The sequence below is a fragment of the Geotrypetes seraphini genome, chromosome 7 (assembly GCF_902459505.1).
Source record: "Geotrypetes seraphini chromosome 7, aGeoSer1.1, whole genome shotgun sequence".
Lineage (NCBI taxonomy): Eukaryota > Metazoa > Chordata > Amphibia > Gymnophiona > Dermophiidae > Geotrypetes > Geotrypetes seraphini.
The window spans coordinates 149,104,499-149,125,892 of NC_047090.1; the positions used below are offsets into that span (position 1 = coordinate 149,104,499).

The 21,394-nt window shown below is 48.2% G+C and overlaps 1 protein-coding gene across 2 annotated transcripts in view; it reads right to left on the bottom strand.

Moving 5' to 3' along the window:
- Positions 1 to 21,394, bottom strand: part of PPP2R5E (protein phosphatase 2 regulatory subunit B'epsilon) — a 274,354-nt gene that overhangs the window by 48,776 nt on the left and 204,184 nt on the right. For both annotated transcript variants that reach the window (XM_033953140.1, XM_033953139.1), the window contains exons 8-10: positions 11,258 to 11,366; positions 10,969 to 11,022; positions 10,821 to 10,871 (exon numbers count right to left, since the gene is read on the bottom strand). In XM_033953140.1, the coding sequence (XP_033809031.1) occupies positions 10,821 to 10,871; positions 10,969 to 11,022; positions 11,258 to 11,366 (214 nt within the window). The remainder of the gene's footprint in view (positions 1 to 10,820; positions 10,872 to 10,968; positions 11,023 to 11,257; positions 11,367 to 21,394) is intronic.

The following is a 21,394-nucleotide window of genomic DNA, read 5'->3' on the forward strand; positions in this document are numbered from 1 at the left end:
GCCTTACATATGTCCTCCATCGGAGTGGATCGGAGAAAAGCTAGCGAAGCTGCCATTGCTCGGACCTTGTGCCCCGTGACTCGACCCGGGGGAGGAAGGCCAGCCTGAGCATAGCAAAAGGAAATGCAAGCAGCCAACCAGTTAGACAGAGTGCGCTTGGAAACTGGATGCCCTAATCGATTGGGATCGAAGGACAAAAACAATTGAGGGACCTTCCGATGAGACCTGGTGCGTTGAAGGTAATACGCCAACGCCCTCTTACAGTCAAGCGTGTGGAGCGCCGCCTCGCCAGGATGGGAGTGGGGCTTAGGAAAGAACACAGGAAGGACAATGGACTGATTGAGGTGGAAATCAGAAACAACCTTAGGGACAAACTTAGGATGGGTGCGGAGAACCACCTTGTCATGATGGAAGACGGTGAAAGGGGGATCCGCAACCAAGGCTTGCAACTCCCCAATCCGCCTGGCGGAGGTGAGGGCAATCAGAAACACCACCTTCCAAGTCAGAAATTTCAAGAGGGACTTGTTGAGTGGCTCAAAAGGGGGTTTCATCAGTTGAGCCAGAACCACATTCAAATTCCACACGACAGACGGAGGCTTAAGAGGGGGACAAACCCTGAGTAACCCTTTCATGAAGCGTGTCACCAAGGGATGGAGTGACAGAGGGCGTCCATCCAGAGGTTGGTGGAAAGCAGAAATCGCACTAAGATGAACACGCACCGAAGTGGTTTTCAAGCCAGAGCGCGACAAATGGAATAAATAGTCCAAAACCGAGGATACCGGAACTGATACCGGATCCAGGTGAAAAGACGAACACCAGGTGGAAAACCTGGTCCATTTCTGCGCATAGCAAAGCCTCGTCGAGATCTTGCGGGAGGCTTCCAACACCTCCCTCACCGATTGAGACAGGTCCGGAGGAGTCAGGGAACAAGAAACCAAGCTGTCAGGTGCAATGACTGCAGATTGGGATGTAACATGGATCCTTGACTCTGAGACAGCAGAGAAGGAAAGACAGGCAGAGGAAGAGGCTCCCTGGCACTGAGCTGAAGTAGCAGGGAGAACCAGTGCTGACGCGGCCACCGAGGTGCTATGAGAATCATCGTGGCCGTGGACGATTTTAGATGTACTAACGTTCGCATGATCAGAGGGAACGGAGGGAATGCATACAGGAACCTCCCTTCCCAATCGAGGAGGAAGGCATCCGCTTCCAGACGATCCCGCGAGTACATCCGAGAACAATACAGTGGTAGTTTGTGTGTCTCCGGAGAGGCAAACAGATCCACCTGTGGCGTTCCCCAGCGAGCGAAAACCTCGCGCAGAACTGCTGAGTGTAGAGTCCACTCGTGCGGTTGCAGAAGTCGACTGAGTTTGTCCGCCAGACAATTCAGTTCTCCTTGGATGTAGACCGCCCGGAGGAAGATGTTCCGGGAGGCCGCCCACTCCCAAAGGCGAAGAGCCTCGGAACAGAGGGGCCAAGACCCCGTTCCCCCCTGCTTGTTCACATAGTACATTGCCACCTGATTGTCCGTGCGGACGAGGACCACCTGGTCCTGCAATATGTGAACGAAGGCTCGAAGTGCTAGGAAGATGGCCCGCAGCTCTAGCACGTTGATATGACACCGACGGTCTTCTGCCGACCACAGGCCCTGCGTGCGAAGACCGTCGAGATGGGCTCCCCACGCGTACTCCGAGGAGTCCGTGGTCAGGACCTTGCGAAAAGGAGGAGTGCGAAACAGTAGCCCCATGGACAGATTTGAAGAGTCTGTCCACCAACGCAGCGATTTCCGCAAAAGCGGAGTCACCGAAACGAGGCGAGACACCGGATCGCACTCCTGACGCCACTGGGACGCGAGGGTCCACTGAGGGATCCTCAGATGTAGCCTCGCAAACGGCGTGACGTGTACCGTCGAGGCCATATGGCCGAGCAGCATCATCATGCGCTTGGCCGACACCATCGATAGTTGAGAGACCTGGCGGCTCATCCGTACCAAGGCTTCCAACCGCTGGGTCGGAAGGTAGGAGCGCAGGCGCACCGTGTCCAGCACCGCACCTATGAATTGAAGAGACTGAGCCGGCCTCAACTGAGACTTTGGAAAGTTTATCTCGAACCCGAGAGTTTGCAGGAAGGCAATAGACTGTCGGGTCGCTGAGATAACCCCCTCCCTGGTCGGGGCTTTGATGAGCCAATCGTCCAGGTAAGGGAACACATGGAGTCCACGTGACCTCAGGGCTGCCGCAACCACCACCATGCACTTCGTGAATACTCGTGGGGACGCGGCCAGGCCGAAGGGCAGTACCCTGTACTGGAGGTGGAGGTCCCCCACCTGGAATCGTCAAAATCTTCGGCAGGCGGGGTGCACCGGAACATGGGTATATGCTTCCTTCAAGTCGAGGGAGCACATCCAGTCCCCTTCCTCCAAGAGAGGATACAAAACCGGGAGAGATAGCATTCGAAACTTCTCCCGGACCAGGAATTTGTTGAGCTTCCTGAGGTCCAGTATGGGGCGCAGGTCCCCAGTCTTTTTTGGGACCAAAAAGTAACGGGAGTAAAACCCCGTACCCCACTGGTCCTTGGGGACCGGCTCGACCGCCCGAAGCTTCAAGAGGGCTTTGGCTTCGGTCAGAAGGGTCGGTAGCTGCGAACGGTTGCAAGGGACTAAACTTGGGGGACTGTCCGGCGGCGAGGACACAAAGTTGAGCGAGTAGCCCTCGGAGACGATCCGGAGCACCCAAGCGTCTGAGGTAATCCCGGTCCATGCCTCCCGGAAGGACCGAAGACGCCCCCCGATAGGAAGGGGTTCCTGTGAAAGTGCGGAGGGGAACCCGCCCCGTCCGCTCAGCCCGTCAAAAGGAAGGCGCGGGCTTAGAAGGGCCCTGCGCCGGGGCTTGGGTTTGTCCCCCTCTGCCTCGCTGAGACGGACGTCTCGGAGGCGGTCTCGAGAAAGCCGGGGTCGACTTCTGAGGGTATCGGCGCGGCGGAGGCCGGAAAGGTTTCTGCAGCGGGGGCCTAGGTTTGGGGCGGACCAGGGATGCTAAAGAGCGCTCCTGCTCCGACAACCGCTTGGTCGCCGCATCCAATGACTCGTCAAATAACTCGGACCCCACACAAGGCAAGTCTGCAAGATGTTCCTGCAGGTTTGGGTCCATGTCGAGGGTGCGAAGCCAGGCCAAGCGGCGCATGGCCACTGCGAAGGCCGACACCCTCGAAACCAGCTCAAAGGCGTCGTACACTGCATGGAATAGGTACAACCGCAATTGAGACAGGTTGGACATAAACTTATCGAATCCTGCTCTTTGGGAGTCCGGTAACGAGTTTCGATATTGAGGAAGGTCCTTCACCATACCACGCAAATAGGATGAAAAGGTGAAGGCGTAATTTAGAACCCTGGTGGCCATCAGGGAATTTGAATAGAGGCGACGGCCAAACTTGTCCAGGGTCCGCCCCTCCCTGCCGGGTGGAACCGCCGCAGAAACCCGTGAGGGCTGTGATTTTTTAAGAGCAGACTCCACCAGAAGAGACTGGTGGGAGAGCTGCGCCTTATCGAACCCTTTAGGGGGAATCGTCCTATACTTCGATTCCATTTTTGAAGGCACAGACGTGACTGTAAGAGGGTTTGACAAGTTCTTCAGCCAGGTTTGCAGAAGGACACTGTTGAGAGGGAGTCTAGGCACCTCTCTAGGAGGAGTGGGAAGGTCCTGTTCCTCCAAAAATTCTTTGGAATACCGAGAACCTACCATCAGGTCAATCCCCAGGGCTTGGGCCATGTCCTGAACGAAGGATGAAAATGAGGACGGCCTAGCCTGGGGAGACGGGGTTCTCGACCGCCCCACCGAGGAGAGGGGGGAGGCCTCATGAGAATAATGAGGATCCCTAACAGATCCCGAATCCCAGGATCCCCTCTCCAGGGCCCTCGAGGGGGAAGGGGAAATTATCCTCCTCGCAGAACCCTTGGGCGAGGACCCCGGGGTCCGTGGGACACTCTCCCATTTCCTCGGCGAGGCGGCCCGGGAAGACTTCCCACGAGGTGAGCGGAGGAGCCTCGGGTTGTCGAGGCGCAACTCCGACACCTGCAGCGCCTCGCCCCCCGAACGACGAGGAACGATCACGCCGAGGCGAGCCTCGGGGCCGCTTAGACTTCCTCGATCGGCGCCTCGTCCAAGGTCGCGTCGAAGGCGAGGCGTCCCGGGAAGACCCGGAGGAAGAGGAGGAAAGACGGCGCACTCTGCGCAACTTTTCTTTGGGCCTTACACTCCGCTCAGGAGGTTCCCCCGAGGTCGAGGTCAGGGGCGGGGCCGAGACCGAGGTGAACGGGGCCACAGTACCCGAGACCGAGGTCGCCGAGGCCGGGGCTCCCGCGGTCGAGGGAGCCGAGGCCGGGGCCTCCGAGACCGAAGGCGCCCCGGCCGAGGTCGAGGCCGCCGGAACCGCAGCACGTTGCAACACTTCCAGGGCTCCCGACAGCTCCGATGAGATCAGAGCTCGGAGGAGATCCTGGAAGGCCGGAATCCCCACGAAGGTGGGGAGTTCCGAGTCCGGGGCACACTCCCTGGAGGGCGACCTCGGTCTCGAGTATTCCCTCGGGGTGTGCGAAGTCGAGGTCCGATGCGGGGCCGGGGTCGACCCACCCGCCTTGGCCTGACTCGAGGATGGCTTCTTTGCTGAAGGGGATGGAACAGAGGACTTACCCGAAGCTGGCTTCGCTGACGACGCCTTCGAAGACGAGGGCCGAGGCGAAGCCGAGGCCCCCGAGGACGCCGAGGCCGAGGTCAAGGCCGGGGCCGAAGCCGAGGCCGACGTCGAGGCCTTAGGCGGTGCGTCGACGGCGAACAATTCAGCCATTCTGGCCTTACGGCGACGGAGGGCCCTGTTTTGGAAAGTAGCACAGCGATCACACGACTCTGTCGGATGTTCGGGCCCAAGACAGACAATGCACCACCGGTGAGGGTCAGTGATGGAAAGCAACCTCTCACACCGGCTGCACTTTTTGAATCCCGTAACAGGACGGGACATCAACGAAGAAAAAGAAGAAGGCCGGGAACGACCGACGTCCCGTGGCCACGGCTTCCGGGAGCCCCCGGAGCCCAACGAAAAACAAAATACTTTTTTTTTTTTTTTTTTAAGAAACGAACCGGAAAGAAAACAGCACCGCGAACTAATTCGATGGAAAAACAAACTAAACGCGGCAGCTAGAAGGCAAAACACTGGAGCTCAGATCCACAGGGCTTTCTTGCTCCGCGGAAAAAATTGAACTGAGGACCACGAGGTGGGATGCGCCCTCTAGTGGGCGAGAAGGCATGCACATGCGTGGTGCAGTGTGCAAACTTGAAACTTCAATCAAGTTTGCTTGAAAAGCTGTCCGCGCCGGGGCTCCGTAGATGACGTCACCCACATGTGAGAATATCATGCCTGCTTGTCCTGGGATAACAGGAGAGTCGGGGCAGAGAGCAGGAGAGTCAGGGCAGAAGCAGGGCAGCAATCAGGGCAGAAGAACACTTTAGAAGCATCTGACAAGGGAGACAAGCTCTGGGGAGAGGCAGAGAGGCAGGATTTCAGGGTGGCAGAGAACAGGAAAGGACAGTCGGGGCAGACAGCAGGGTAGCAGAGAGCAGGACAGTTGGAAAGGGCCTGAGCGACTAGTCCTCAGCAGTCGCTTATTTTTTTGATCAGCCAGCCCAGTCGGTGTCCCTCTCTTTTTTTTTTTTTAGTGAATCGCTGCCTGCCTATATTTGCATGCTGTTCCTCCTCATTTGCATGCGCGGATCAGATCTGGAGTAAGGTTAGTGAATCAGGTCGGGGTCGCTAAGTGATCGTAAAGTGGTTGGGACACAATCAGTGTCCCTAGTCAATCTAGCTCTAAGTAAATAAATAAATTGGTGGAAGATGAAAACAGTCTACAACAATTGGGTGGTCATGTGAGAAATGGTCAGTAGCTGTCCTTATTATACAAGACCAGTGTTCTCCCTAACGCCTTTTAGCTGGGCGCTCTGCCCAGCTAATTTAGGTGAGCGCCCGGCTGCCATCTGTCACAAATCCTGCTGCCGCTGCTGCTCAACATTGAAGAGCTGCCGAAAGTTCAGCCGCCAAAAGTTCCCTCCTGACTTTTTTTTTTTTTTTAAACAGCAGCAAGCGACTTGAACCCGTGCTCTGGGGCTCTAACGATACCACTGTCCGTGCCAGCTTCCCTTCTCTTTCCTCCAAAACCGGAAGTTACGTACCGGGGGGGGGGGGGTAGGGAAGAGAAGGGAAGCCGGCACAGACAGTGGTACCATTAGAGCCCTGGAGAATGCGGGAGATAGGTCAACGAAAGAGGGAAGTTAAAACTTGCCTTGCTGCTCTTCCTTGCTTCGGGCCTTTCTGGCTGTTGGGTCCTGCCTACTTTCTGTTTCCGCGAAGGCAGGACCCGGCAATAAGGAAGGCCTGAAGCAAGTAAAAGCAGCAAGTTCTATGCTTCCCTCCATCGCTGGCCTATGGAAGATAGATCAGCGATGGGGGGAAGCTTACAACTTGCCTAGCGACTTTGCTGACGGGTGTGTGAGATGGGAGGGATGGGAAAATAAATGCTGCTGCTGCAACCCAATGGGGGAGGGGAGGGGGAAGGGAAGAGAAATGTTGCTGCTGCTGCACCCTATTTTTTGGGGGGATAGGGGGAAGAGAAAAGCTGCTGCACCCAATTGGAGGAGGGAAGAGAAGTGCTGCCACTGCACCCAATTGGGGAGAAGAGTTGCTGCTGCTGCTGCAGCAACCAATTGGGGAGAGAGAGGGGAGAAGGATGACCAGAAAGAGGAGAGGAAAGAGATGCCAAGACCATGGGAGGGAGGGAAAGGAAAGGAGCTACCAGACCATGGAGGGGGGAGAATGTCAGGGCATATGGGGGAGGGGGAGGAGGCAGATGCCAGACCAGGTGAAAAGAAGGAAGGAGAAGAGATGCCAGAGATGCCAGATAATGGAGTGGGAGGGCAAGATAGAAGGAGAGGAGAGAGATGCCAGGGCATGTGGGGAAGGAAGAGAAACTAAAGGAGACAAAATGCCAGACCAGAGGGAAAGAAAGGAGAGGAGGTGCCGAGAAGGAGAGAGAGGGAGAGATAGGCGGGAGATGCCAGGGCATGGGAAGGAGATAGAGATGCCAGACTATGGGGTGGGGTGGAGTGGAGTGGGAAGGAAGGAAGGAAGGAAGGAAAGAAAGGAGAAGAGAGAGATGCCAGAGCACAGGAGAGGGGGGTGAAGCTGAAATGAATCATGTACAAAGGAGAGAAAGGGCACAGGATATACAGTTTATTGAAGGGACATAGAAAGAGGGAAGATACCATATGGAACAGAGAGAGGGCAGACACTGGATGCAAAGGGCAGAGAGGGTGGACAGTAGATGGAAATGGTTGAAAAAGAGGGCAGAGACTGGGTGGCAGGGGCAAAGAGAGAGGACAGATTTTGCATGGAAGGGAGTGAGGACAAACGCTGAATAGAAAGAAGAGAGCGAAGAGAAGATGATTAAAGCAGAAATGACAAAAGGTAGAAAATTTTTTTTTGTTGCTTTACGTAGAATCAAGTAGTATTGTAACTGTATTGATTAAAGTTTATAAATAGGAAATGGAAATAAGGCAATTTTTTTGGGACTCAACCCCTTTCCTCAGGTCAGGACAGGATACCATAACAGTAGTATACTGTACTGCACGGGTGCCCAAATGGTCGATCGTGATTGACCAGTAGATCGCAAAGGCAATGTGAGTCGATCACGTTGCCTTTGCGATCTTTTTCTTCCTGCCTCCCCAAGCCAGGCCAGGCACGTACAAGCGCTGGACTCGCAAGACTTCACCTCCAATGTCAATTTTGATATCGGAGAGGAAGTTCTGGGCCAGCCAATCGCTGCCTGGCTGGCCCGGAACTTCCTCTCCAACGTTAGAATTAACATCTGAGGTGAAGTCTTATGAGGCCGGCATTTGTATGTGCCTGGCCTGGCTCGGGGAAGCAGCAGGGAGAAATCGGCATGGTGGCTTGGGGGGTAGGGATAGGGGGGGTAGGGATAGAATCGGGGAAGTGGAGAAATCGGCGCGATGGCTTGGGGGAGGAGAGAGAAAGAAAGACAGACAGGCAGGAGTAGAGAGAAAGAAAGACAGAAAGAAAAGGGGAGGTGCAGAAAGAAAGAAATATTGGATTTAAAGTCAGAAGAAGGAAGTGCAACCAGAGACTCGTGAAAACAGCAGACAAAAAGGTAGGAAAAATGATTTTATTTTGAATTTAGTGATCAAAATGTGTCCGTTTTGAGATTTTATATCTGCTGTCTATATTTTGCACTATGGCCCCTTTTACTAAATCGCAATACTGGTTTCTCGCGCAGGGAGCCTGTGAGCGTCGAGAGCAGCGTAGGGCATTCAGCGCAGCTCCCTGCACTAAAAACTGCTATCACGATTTAGTAAAAGGGGAGAGGGTATATTTGTCTATTTTTGTATAGTTGTTACTGAGGTGACATTGCATATTTTAAAGTCATCTGCCTTGACCTCTGAAAAAACCCCGAATACATATGATAATTAACATTTTTTCTGCGTACAATGTGCTTTGTGTTTTTTTAAATTTTATTGTTGGTCATTTTAAAAAGTAGCTCGCAAGCCAAAAAAAGTGTGGGCACCCCTGCTGTACTGTCTTGAAGAAAAATTTGGCCTCTGAAAGCTAATTGAAAAATAGATTAGTCCAATAAAATTGTATTTTCTTATTTCTCATTATTTGTTTTATTTCTATTTGTTAATTTGTAAAGTGGTGATTGTTATGTAGTAGTTTTTTTAAAAATTTACATCTACTGTCTTTATATTTTGGACAGTATTACTTCCTCCCTCTCTGGTATACTAAGCCCCTCTAAACATTCTTTATACTATGGCCTATAACCCTTCATTGGAGTTCCTCTTCTATCCCAACTCCTGTAAACAATGCCAAGCTCTACGATTGTGGAGAGGATGCGGTATACAAACCTAAGGTTTAGTTTAGTATTAGAGGACGTGTCACTGTTTCTGTAGTGTTGCATTGTATGCAGAGTCTGGTTTCTAGGTTCAGTTTAACTTTTGTCTACATATTTCTATTTTTAGTTTGTGATTATTCCATATTGGGCGAGGGTATATCTGTCTGTGTGTATAAAAAGGACATGACTTTCTGTTAGCATCGACCGTATAGGATCAATTGACTGTGCAGGATCTGGCTTGTTTAGTTTTACAATGCGTGTGTTGGTGTTCTAGTGTTCACTGCAGTGTTTAAGATGCTGCCTTTTCCTAGGTGCATCCTTGTTGTGTGACTCATGGATTATTACTAAAAATATCTTTTTTATATAGAGGAGGGGGTTGTTAAAAAATGATAAGCACTGGGTACGTCACTGGATTTACTGACCCTATTCTAACTTTACTGTTGATGTAGGTGTTGTCCCACCTCCCAACCCCCACATACACAATATAAAGAATTAAATTAAAGTTGTATTAACATCAAGCAGCTTTCAAATGAATTATAAGCAAATAAAAAATAAAATATTTTTAATACATTGCTAATTATTACCTGCATCTTTACCTAAACTGTTTTGCCCTAGCTCTCACTTTGCACTACAGCAAAATAAAAAAGTAGCAGATAAAGATCACGCAGGTCTCCTTCAAGGCTCAGTAACACCTCTCCATAAATTATGTGGAAGAGGTCTGGAAGTGGGGATAGCATCTATTTCATATCCTCAGTAAGACCTCAGGAAGGAACCTAGTGATCAAAACATTATTAGAGGTGCTGTAGAGCCATTTCTTGTATGACTGGATGAGCTATATTTATATTTTTTTTAGTTGTTTAAATTCATGCAGAAATAAATGGCTAGATTGAACCTAATGACTTCATTAATGTATTTCCCTTTTTTAAAACCTCTATACCATTTGAAAGAGAGTAAATATCTAATTAGTCCCTTCTAGAATTGGATACTTCTTAAATTTAGTAAAAATATTTTGGCACAAGTATCAAACCTTAAAAAGGAAGTCATATTGAGCTTTGGAAAATAATAATAATTAACTAATAAAAATAGTACACATTTAGGGCTCCTTTTACTAAGCTGCGATAGCGATTTTAGTGCGTGCAGAATTGGCGCACACGCTAGACGCTAACACCAGCATTGAGCTGGCGTTACTTTTCCCACGTAGCGTGGGGGTTTGCGCGCGCTAATATTCTGTGCGTGCTAAAAATGCTAGCGCACCTTAGTAAAAGAGGGGGTTAATTTTCCCCATCACCAAATTTCCCCATCCCGTCCCACCCGGCTACTTTTTCATGCCACCCGGCTGGAAAAAATTTCTGGGGAGAACACTGAAGACCAAACTGATTTCTGTGCAAAGATGACCCTATTTTGATTCTTTGAAACATGTTCAGCCTCACAGTGTTTGTAAAGGCAATTTAGATGATTCTTCTTGCGAGCAGGAAGAGACATGAGTACCATTCTTGCATTTATTCTGGCTGTGGTAAACAACTAGGCAGATTAAACACTTGAAATGTGTGTCAAAGTTCTGGATCTTTAGGCCACACTTCATGCAGGGTCTGAACCCCAACTTCAGCAACATAACCATAAAAAACTATATATGAAAAAAATCCCATAAAGAAAACTGTCAGAAGATCATTGTTTAGTACTGTTCAGTAGAGCAGAAAAAATATAACTGAGGAGCAGAGGAAGGGACAACCATGCTAACAACTTTGCACTAAGTTGTGAGCTCTGGGAAAGCATTACACACCACTGGAATGTAACTGACCATCCACGTGTGGCTAATTCAGTCCTGCTTATCGGTGGAAAAGGTGCAGAATCAAACTGTTTAGATATAAGAACCTACCTCTTTTTGACTGCATGTTTTTGGCCAAAATTTCATTAAACCTCTAATGACCTAAATTTAGAAAAACAAAAGCAAAAGTCAAAAGTTGGGGTTTTAAAATCACAGCTTTCTTCAGACTACATAATGTCCAAAATTAGGCAATACTTACTGGCTCTGTGAGCGAAGGATCTTTTTCGAGAAACTGTACTATGCAATATGCCAACTGAAACACAAGATGAAACCCAATCATGCTTGGGAATACAAATAAAAATTTACTTTCATCAATAAGAAGGAAAAAATAAAGTTTTTAAAAAATTTAATTTATTAAAAAAATATATATATATTTCTTTCTACAACCGTATTTTTTTTAATTTATGGTACATTAACAAGAATCAAGTGCAAAGTGCAGATGTTTCCTGCTTCTGAATACTTCAGCAAATGACAATGAGAAATCTTACCTGCGCATGGAAGAGAGATAAACTCCTGACAGTATGTAATGGAATCAACACCTTCACTAGAAATTGTTTATGCTCTGCTTTAAGAGGTAAAGCAAAACCATTGATAATGCTGGAAAAACAATAGAAAATTCTATTAGTACTACGCCTTCTTCATATATACTGTACATTATACTTGTTCTCTTAGCAGAAACTAGGATAAAAAGAACCAAACCATTCTACAAATTACACTATCAATTTAATTCTTACCGAGTAGCATATTATCTCACATAGATATTAGATTGGTTAATTAAGGCATTTCTACTGTACAATCGTCCTGTATGAAAGAAATACTTGACACCCAGCAAAGTGGAGCTTCAACCTGTGATGTTTATGTCAAAATAAGCAAATGAAAAACCAACCACAGAAAAAAAGTCACATTTAGCTATTTTACTTTCATTATACCTCTCTTTCTGTGCCTCAGCCGAGAGTTTTACTATCTAAGGATTGGACAGAAGTCAGTATTTTATTAGTTTACTTACTTAAATTGACTACTTTGCCCGACAGAAAAAAAAAACACAAGCGGTATCGTACGCCTAAAGAAACCCGACGGAAATTTCGTAGACTCGGACGCAGACAAAGCAGAACTACTCAATAACTACTTCTGCTCGGTTTTCACCTGCGAAGCACCAGGGTCCGGTCCTCAGCTACAAGACACAGGGGTGCTCAGAGGACCCATTCCGTGAGCAATGTCTACCACGAACTATCAAAGCTAAAAGTAAACAAAGCTATGAGCCCGGATAATCTACACCCCAGAGTACTTCGGGAATTGAGAGACGTCCTGGCAGAACCGTTAGCTGAGCTTTTCAATCTTTCCTTACGTAAGAGAAAAGTCCCCTTGGACTGGAAAACTGCCAATGTTATTCCACTCCACAAAAAGGATGCAGGTCAGAGGCTGAAAATTACAGACCGGTGAGCCTCGCATCAATAGTGTGTAAACTCATGGAAACATTGATAAAAAACAGATTGGACGCAATTCATGGCTTTACGAAGGGAAGATCTTGTCAATCCAATCTGATAAGCTTCTTTGACTGGGTAACAAAGAAACTGGATGGGGGAGAGTCCCTGGACATCATGTATTTGGACTTCAGTAAGGCCTTTGATAGTGTTCCACACCGTAGATTATTGAACAAGATGAATGCAATGGGCCTAGGAGTAACACTGACTACATGGGTAGAAAACTGGCTTAGCGGCAGACTTCAAAGGGTAATGGTAAATGGTATTCCCTCAAAAACATCAGAAGTGCCCAGTGGAGTACCACAGGGCTCGGTCTTGGGCCCGATACTATTTAATATCTTTATAAGGGATCTGCCTCAGGGACTTTGTGGCAAAATTGCATTATTTGCCGATGACGCTAAACTATATAACGTTGTGGGCAACGCAGAACCAGGCAGCGCAACTATGCCCGACACTATGACGCAGGACCTCCTTTTACTGGAACAATGGTCCTGTACTTGACAACTTAATTTTAATGCCAAAAAATGTAAGGTGATGCACCTTGGTAGCAGAAATCCATGCAGAACAAACACCCTGAATGGTGAAAACCTAACAAGAACTGTAGCAGAACGGGACTTAGGAGTAATCATCCGGGAAGACATGAAAGTTGCCAATCAGGTGGAGAAAGCTTCAGCAAAGGCTAGACAAATGCTGGGTTGCATCAGAAGGAGTTTTATTAGCCGAAAACCTGAAGTAATACTGCCGTTGTACAGATCCATGGTGAGACCTCACCTGGAGTACTGTGTTCAGTTTTGGAGGCCACAATATCAAAAGGATGTGAAGAGAATGGAGTCGATTCAGAGAATGGCCACCAGGATGATCTCAGGACTTAAAGATCTCCCATATGAAGAACGTTTGAGCAGTCTGCGCTTATTTTCTCTCGAAGAGTGCAGAGAAAGCACAGTTACTTACCATAACAGGTGTTATCCAGGGACAGCAGGCAACTATTCTCACATATGGGTGACGTCACCAACGGAGCCCGGATACGGAAGCCTCACAAGCAGACTTGCTTGAAGAAACCAGAAGTTTCAAGTTGACCGCACCGCGCATGCGCGAGTGACTTCCCGCCCAGTTTAGGGTGCGTCTCCTCACTTCAGATAGCTAGCAAAGAAGCCAACCGGGGAGGTGGGTGGGTTGTGAGAATAGCTGCCTGCTGTCTCTGGATAACACCTGTTACGGTAAGTAACTGTGCTTTATCCCAGGACAAGCAGGCAACCTATTCTCACGTATGGGTGACCTCTAAGCTAACCAGAATGGGATGGTGGGAGCATTGGCAAGTTAGGAGAATAAATTTTGTAATACTGTTTGGCCAAACTGTCCATTCTGTCTGGAGAAAGTATCCAGACAATAGTGAGACGTAAAAGTATGAACCAAGGACCAAGTAGCAGCCTTGCAAATCTCAATAGGTGTAGATCTGAGGAAAGCTACTGAAGCTGCCATTGCTCTGACTTTATGGGCTGTGACTCTACTGTGTAGGGGTAATCCAGCCTGGGCATAGCAGAATGAGATACAAGCAGCCATCCAGTTGGAGATGGTATGCTTAGAAATAGGATGTTCAACTTATTTGGATCAAAGGAGACAAAAAGTTGAGGAGCAGTTCTGTGTGGTTTGGTGCATTCCAAATAGAAGGCCAAAGCACGTTTACAGTCCAGAATATGAAGAGCTACTTCTCCAGGATCAGAATGAGGCTTCGGAAAGAACAATAGATTGATTGAGATGAAATTCCGATACCACTTTAGGAAGGAATTTTGGATGAGTACGGAGGACTACCTTGTCATGATGAAACACTGTGAAAGGTGGATCAGCAACTAAAGCTTGCAGCTCACTGACTCGTCGAGCAGAAGTGAGGGCAATGAGAAATACCACTTTCCAAGTGAGATACTTGAGATGAGCCTTGTCAATTGGTTCAAATGGAGGCTTCATTAGTTGAGCAAGGACAACATTGAGGCCCAAACCACAGGAGGTGGTTTGACAGGAGGTTTGACATTGAAAAGTCCTTTGATGAATTTGGAAACCACCGGATGAGCAGAGAGGGGTTTCCCTTCAATAGGCTGATGGAAAGCTGCAATTGCACTGAGATGAACGCGGATCGATGTAGACTTGAGGCCAGAAGCCGATAAGGGCAAAAGATAATCCAAAACAGAAGATAAGGAGGAATGTTGGGGCTCCTTATCATGAGAAAAACACCACGTAGAAAATCTAGTCCATTTTTGGTGATAGCATTGTCTAGTGGTAGGTTTCCTAGAAGCCTCTAAAATGTCTCTGACAGGTTGAGAAAACTGCAGAGGAGTCATGTTGAGAGGTACCAAGATGTCAGGTGTAGAGACTACAGGTTGGGATGAAGCAGAGATCCTCGACTCTCTGAAAGCAGAGATGGAAAAACTGGTAGAAGGTATGGCTCCCTGCTGCTGAGTTGAAGAAGGGAGTACCAAGGTTGTCTCGGCCACCAAGGAGCAATCAGAATCATCGATCCTTAACTTGACAAGAGTCTTGAGAATGAGAGGGAATGGAGGGAATGCATAGAGGAAGAGATTCGTCCATTCCAGAAGAAAAGCATCTGCCTCGAGGCGATGAGGAGAATATATCCTGGAACAGAACTAAGGCAGTTTGTAGTTGTGGGGAGCTGCAAAGAGGTCTATCTGAGGCGTTCCCTACTGTGAAAAAATGTGTTGAAGAGGCGAGGAATGGAGTGACCATTCGTGAGGTTGCAGAAGACGACTGAAGTTGTCCGCCAAGCAATTCTTCGCCCCTTGGATGTAGACAGCTTAGAGCAGGGGTGCCCAACACGTCAATCGCGATCGACCAGTAGCTCAGGAAGGCAACGCGAGTCGATCGCGGAGCCCATCCCGGGCTTCGTGATAGACTCGTGTTGCCGTCCTGTCTACCGGGCGATCAGCCTTCCCCTCCAGTGTTCTCTCTAGGGCCTTTTAGCTGCGCGGTCCGCCCAGCTGTCATCTGCTGCTGCCGCCGCTGCTGAACATTAAAAAAACAAAAAAAAAACCCGGCTTGGAGATTTCAGCCCGTAGCGAACTTATGCTCCGGGCTCTAACGTGTGCGTGCCGGCTTCTCTTCTCTCTCTTCTCTTTCCTCCGAAACCGGAAGTTATGTCTGGGGGGGGGGATGGGGGGAGAAGGGACAAACTGTCAACCCCTAATCACTAACTATGAATGCTCCAATCAATTTATGGAATTTTTCTAATTCATTGCAAACCTCATGGAACTTCACGGTCCTGCAGTATATAAACTGTTGTTACTATTACTAATGCTGTTACTATCAGATGTACACTGCTATACTCTGTAAGTCGCTGCCTGCACAGTTTCTCTTTATTGTAAACCGCCTAGAAGTCGCAAGATTGTTGGCGGTATATAAGAATAAGAATAAATAAATAAAGGGAAGCCGGCACGCACATGTTGAGAGCCCTGAAGCAAGCGTTCGCTACGGGCTAATGCGGGAGACAGGTTAGTGAAGCATTTGTTCTTCTTCCTGCCGGGTCCTGCCTACTTTCTGTTTCCGCGAAGGCAGGACCCGGCAGTATTTCCCCAATAGGTCCATCGCGATCTTGGGCCAATCAGCCTTCCTCTCCCCGACGGCAGAATTGATGTCGGGGAGAGGAATGCTGGTCGGCCGAAGCAGGGACAGCTTGGGGTGGCGTCGGCTTTCGGGCCTGTTATTGGTGGCAGTTTGGGTACTGGTCCCCGATGGCAGTGGCTTGGGGGAGGGCAGGGAGAAAGAAAGAAAAAGGGCAGGCAGGGAGACAGAAGGAAAGAAGAGAAACAGAAAAAAAAGAAAGGGAGGCAGAGAGAAAGAAAGGGCAGGGAGAGAGGAAGGAAAAGTTGGGGGAGGGAACGAGGTCTGGAGGAGAGGAAGCATACAGGCTAAAAGAAGGGAAGAAAGATTGGATGCACAGTCAGAAGAAGAAAGTGCAACCAGAGACTCATGAAATCACCAGACAAGGTAGGAAAAATTATTTTATTTTAAATTTAGTGATCAAAATGTGTCTGAATTTATATCTGCTGTCTATATTTTACACTAAGGTCCCCTTTTACTAAACCGCAATAGAGTTTTTTAGCGCAGGGAGCCTATGAGCGTCAAGAGCAGCGCTGGGCATTCAGCGCAGCTCCCTGCGCTCTAAAAACTGCTATCGTGGTTTAGTAAAAAGGGAGGGGGGTATATTTGTCTATTTTTGTATGGTTGTTACTGAGGTGATAGTGCATAGAGACATCTGCTTTGACCTCTTTGAAAAACCCTGGAATAGGAATGATAATTAACATTTTCTATGCGTACAGTGTGCGTTGTGTTTTTTTTTAAATTTTATTGTTGGTAGATCATTTTGACTTGGTCATTTTAAAAGTAGCTCGCAAGCCCAAAAAGTGTGGGCACCCCTGGCTTAGAGGAAGGTGTTGTTGTGGATTGCCCAGTCCCAAACCTTCAGAGCTTCTTGACAAAGGGAGGCAGATCTGGTCCTTCCCTATTTGTTGACATAATACATGGCGACTTGGTTGTCCTTCTGAATGAGGACTACCTGGTCATGAAGATGATGTTGAAAAGCACTGAGAGCCTTGAGGATCGCTCTGAGTTCCAACAGATTGATACGACACTGACGATCCGTACTAGTCCAGTGGCCTTGTATACGAAGACCATCGAGATGAGCGCCACAAGCATAGGTTGAAGAATCAGTTGTGAGGAACTTCTGATGGGGGGGCATTTGAAAAAGCAAGTTTCTGGAGAGATTGGATGAGAGCATCCACCAACGGAGAGAGTGCTTCAATGAAGGAGTTACTGTTATGTGTCGAGAAAGTGGGCCGCAAACCTGCGTCCATTGAGATGCCAGGGTCCACTGAGGAATTCTGAGGTGAAGTCTGGCAAAAGGAGTCACGTGTACTGTGGAGGCCATGTGACCCAGAAGTACCATCATGTGTCTCGCTGAGATGGAAGAGCGGGAAGACACTATATGACAGAGTTGAAGAAGAGCTTCCAGACGTTGTTGTGGAAGGAATGCTCTGAATTGGATAGCATCCAGGACTGCTCCGATGAATTGTAGATTCTGTGAGGGCTGAAGCTGGGATTTGGGAAAGTTGATTTTGAATCCCAAACTTTGTAGGAACCAGGTAGTCCATTGGGTCACTCCAATAACCCCTTGCGATGTTGAATCTTTGATGAGCCAGTCGTTGAGGTAGGGAAATACCTGAAGACCATGGTTCCTCAGAGCTGCAGCTACCACAACCAGGCACTTGGTGAATACTCTGGGAGAGGAAGCCAGGCCAAAGGGCAGCACTCGGTATTGATAATGCAGATTCCCCACCCGAAATCTGAGATATTGGCGGGAGGCCGGATAAATGGGAATATGAGTGTAGGCCTCCTTGAGATCTAGAGAGCATAACCAGTCGTTCTGCTCGAGAAGGGGATAAAGGGATGCCAGGGACAACATTCAAAATTTTTCTTTGACCAAAAATTTGTTGAGAACCCTGAGATCCAGAATGGGCCGCAGATCGCCCGTCTTCTTTGGAACAAAGAAGTAACGGGAGTAAAATCCCCTGTTCTGCTGTTCCAGAGGAACTGGTTCGATGGCATGGAGACGAAGCAGAGCTTGAGCTTCCTGAAGGGCGGTCTGGGAAGGATTGGAAGGATACTCTCTTGGAGGAAGCTCTGGTGGAACCTGAGTGAAATGAAGAGAGTATCCTTCTCTGATGATGGTCAGTACCCAGAGGTCAGATCTAATCGTCATCCATCGGTGGTAAAAAAGATGGAGACGACCTCCTATAGGGGGAAAAGAAGGCAGAGACAGAACGGTGGAGGTTATGCTCTGTTTTAAACAGTCAAAAAGGCTGAATAGCCTTAGGTGCAGCAGAAGGTTGAGGTTTTTGTTGCTTCTGAGGCTGCTGTTTCTTAAGAGGAGGGCGATTGTAAGGAGCTGTCCTAGGAGCAAAACACCATTAATAGATTGGAGCAGGGCGTGTAGGTTTGGCAGGAACTGGCTTTGGCTTAGGTCTGACAATAGAAGCAAAGGATTTCTCATGTTCAGACAATTTCTTGGTGGCTGCCTCGATAGATTCATCAAAGAGGTCATTGCCTGCACAAGGAATATTAGCTAAGTGATCCTGAAGATTGGTCCTTGTCAATGGTACGAAGACAGGCAAGGCAACGCATGGCTACAGAGCAAGCAGCCGCCCGGGCAGACAACTCAAAGGTATCATAAGATGACTGGAGGAGATTCAATCGGAGTTGTGATAAAGAAGCACGGACTTCTTGAAATTCAAAGTGCTTTTGAGTATCCAGATAAGTCAAGAATTTTGGTAAAAGAGTGATGAGGAACTCAAAATAAGTAATAAAATAAAAATTATAATTGAGGGCTTTAGAGGACATCATGACATTTTGATAGATGAGACGTCCAAATTTGTCCATAGTTTTCCCTTCCCTTCCAGGAGGAACGGTGGCATAAACCTTGGAAGGATGGGATCTCTTCAAGGAGGACTCGACAAGCAGGGACTGATGAGATAACTGTGAGTTGTCAAACCCTTTGCGATGTACAGTTTTAGAGTCCAATTTGCCTGGAACAGCCGGTATGGTATAAGGGGTCTCCAGGCATCGACCAAAAGTCTGAGACAAAAGCTTGTGAAGAGGAAGCTTAAGTGACTCTGCTGGAGGTTGAGGGAGATGCATGACTTCGAGGTACTCCTTAGAGTATTTAGAACCAGCATCTAATTGAAGATCCAAGTCAACAGCCATCTGGCGAAGAAAAGATGAGAAAGATAGCTGATTCGCCAATGCTTTGCCTCGAGAAGGACTCGAGGACGTCGAGGCAGCCTGGGTCGAAGATGAAGCTTCGGCAGGAAAAAAGACATGAAAAGAATATGGAGACTTGGACGAAGCAATCGAAACCGCTGCATCCTCAAAGTGACCTCGAGCAAGGAGTCGGCGGTCTAGTCGAAGTAGGAGTAGATCGAGGCTTAGTTGAAGAGGGACGTTCTTTAGAATAAGAACTATGCCTGATTGGCTCAGACACTGACAGGAAAATAAAGCAGCTCTCAGACCCACCACTAGCCTGGTAGTCAAGTACCCCTCCACCAGTGTTGTCCCACACCATTGTACTCTCCCCACCACATATGAAAGATCAGCAGGCTTTTTTTAAATGGGTACTGCTGTTGTGTGTGCTCACAAGAGCTGTGCCTATTAAAAAAAAAAAACCAAAGACACCCCCTCACAGCAAACTTCCACACCCTCGACAGATCCCTACCCTACAAGCCTGGTGGTCTAGTGAGCTATCCCCCCTGACCTCCCCCCATATCATCGGCAGAAAGCCCCCCCCTCCCCCGGACAGCCTCCCACCACACAAGCTTGGTGGTCTAGTAGGCCATCCCCCCTCTGACCCCACCCCTCATACCTTTTTTAGAAGACCGGCAGGAGGGGTGTTCACTCCCTCCTGCTGGCAAATCCACCTCTTCAAAATGGTGGGCCTTTCCCTTCCCAATGCATCCTGTGATATACCAGGGAGTGGCCTTAGGTGCATGGGCCAATTAGAGCCTTAGACACCTTCCCAATACATCCTGGGATGAAATGGGAGGGAAGGCCTAATACTCCAATTGTCCCAGGTGCTCAAGGAGAAAACAAAAAAGAGGTGGAATTGATGCTCTTGATGCAAATATTTATTCAATAAAAACACTTGTAGAGGACAGACTCATCCACATGAGGAAGTGATAAAATGGACACAATACGGTCCATGTTTCAGCTAGAAGCGCCTTCTTCAAGGGACCTGAACTATAAATGTGCAACAGTAAACAGGAGCAAAATGGATGAGAGAAATGTATGACTAAAAACAAGCAATTCTCCAACAAAACCACCGGAGAAAACTAAGCAGCTGCAATGCAGCAGCTATAGTGACAATCACCTTTTCCCCTTCCTATCCGAGCTTCAGTGAATCACCCAATGATACATAAAAGGACCCTATTCACTAAAAACAGAAAATATGAAATATAAATTATCTGCATCACTGTTTACAATGATATGGAGAAGCTGCAATGGTAGCTAAATTTAACACTTTTTATGCACACATTTCTAAAATGTTTAATTACATGAGGAGTGAATAAATTATAGAACTGCCTAGAAAAATTACAAAAGAAGAATATGCGGGAATTCCCATGATGTATGTTAACTATTAACAAAAAGCTGAACTAAGAACTTAACAAGAGATTTAAGAACTAAAGGGGAAGATTCTCAAATGTTGGTGGTAAAATCCAAAAGGCTGCTGTCACAGCTACTACTGTAACAATTTCAAAAAGGTGAGTAATTCTTAAAAAACTGTGCATGCAAATGAGATAGGCGGAGGGTTGCTAAATTTGTATGTGCCAATCATTGGTGATAGCGATCAGCACATGCGCAGAATTCACAAATAAAGTTGTTGTTTTTTTTTTTTTAAAAAGACCCCAAATCAAAGATCAGCAAGAAGAAGGCCCACTCTCTCCCGCTGCCATCAAGAAACCCCCATGGCAGCGGGAGGATACCCACTCCCTCCTGCTGCCAAGCAAACCACCTCCCCCCCCCGAAACCCCAGATGCTGTCACATCCACTACTGTAACGATTTCAAAAAGGTGAGTAATTCTTAAAAAACCACGCAAGCAAATGAGATTGGCAGAGGGTTGCTAAATTTGTATATGCCAATCACTGGTGATAGCGATCAGCACATGCGTAGAATGCACAAATAAAAAGTTTTTTTAAAAGACCCCAAATCAAAGATCAGCAGGAGGGATTTCCACTGCCTCCCGCTGCCATCAAGAAACCCCCCACGGCAGCGGGAGGGATGCCCACACCCTCCTACTGCCAAGCAACCTTCCCCCCAGGCAGCGGGAGAGATGCCCACTCCCTCCCACCAAGCAAACCACATGCCCAGGGATAGCGGGAGGGATACCCACTCCCTCCCACTGCAATCAAACAACCCCCTCCCCCCAAGCAGCGGGAGGGATGTCTGCTCCAGGAGGCGCAAAGGGGCCGACCCAGGGGAGTCACAGTTTGTTTGGAGTTTTTTTTGCCAGTTTTGTCCTGCAATCAGGAGCGAGGGTGGAAGCAAGGGAGGGGGGGCTGTTGGACCTGTAATAGGGAGGGATGGGGGCT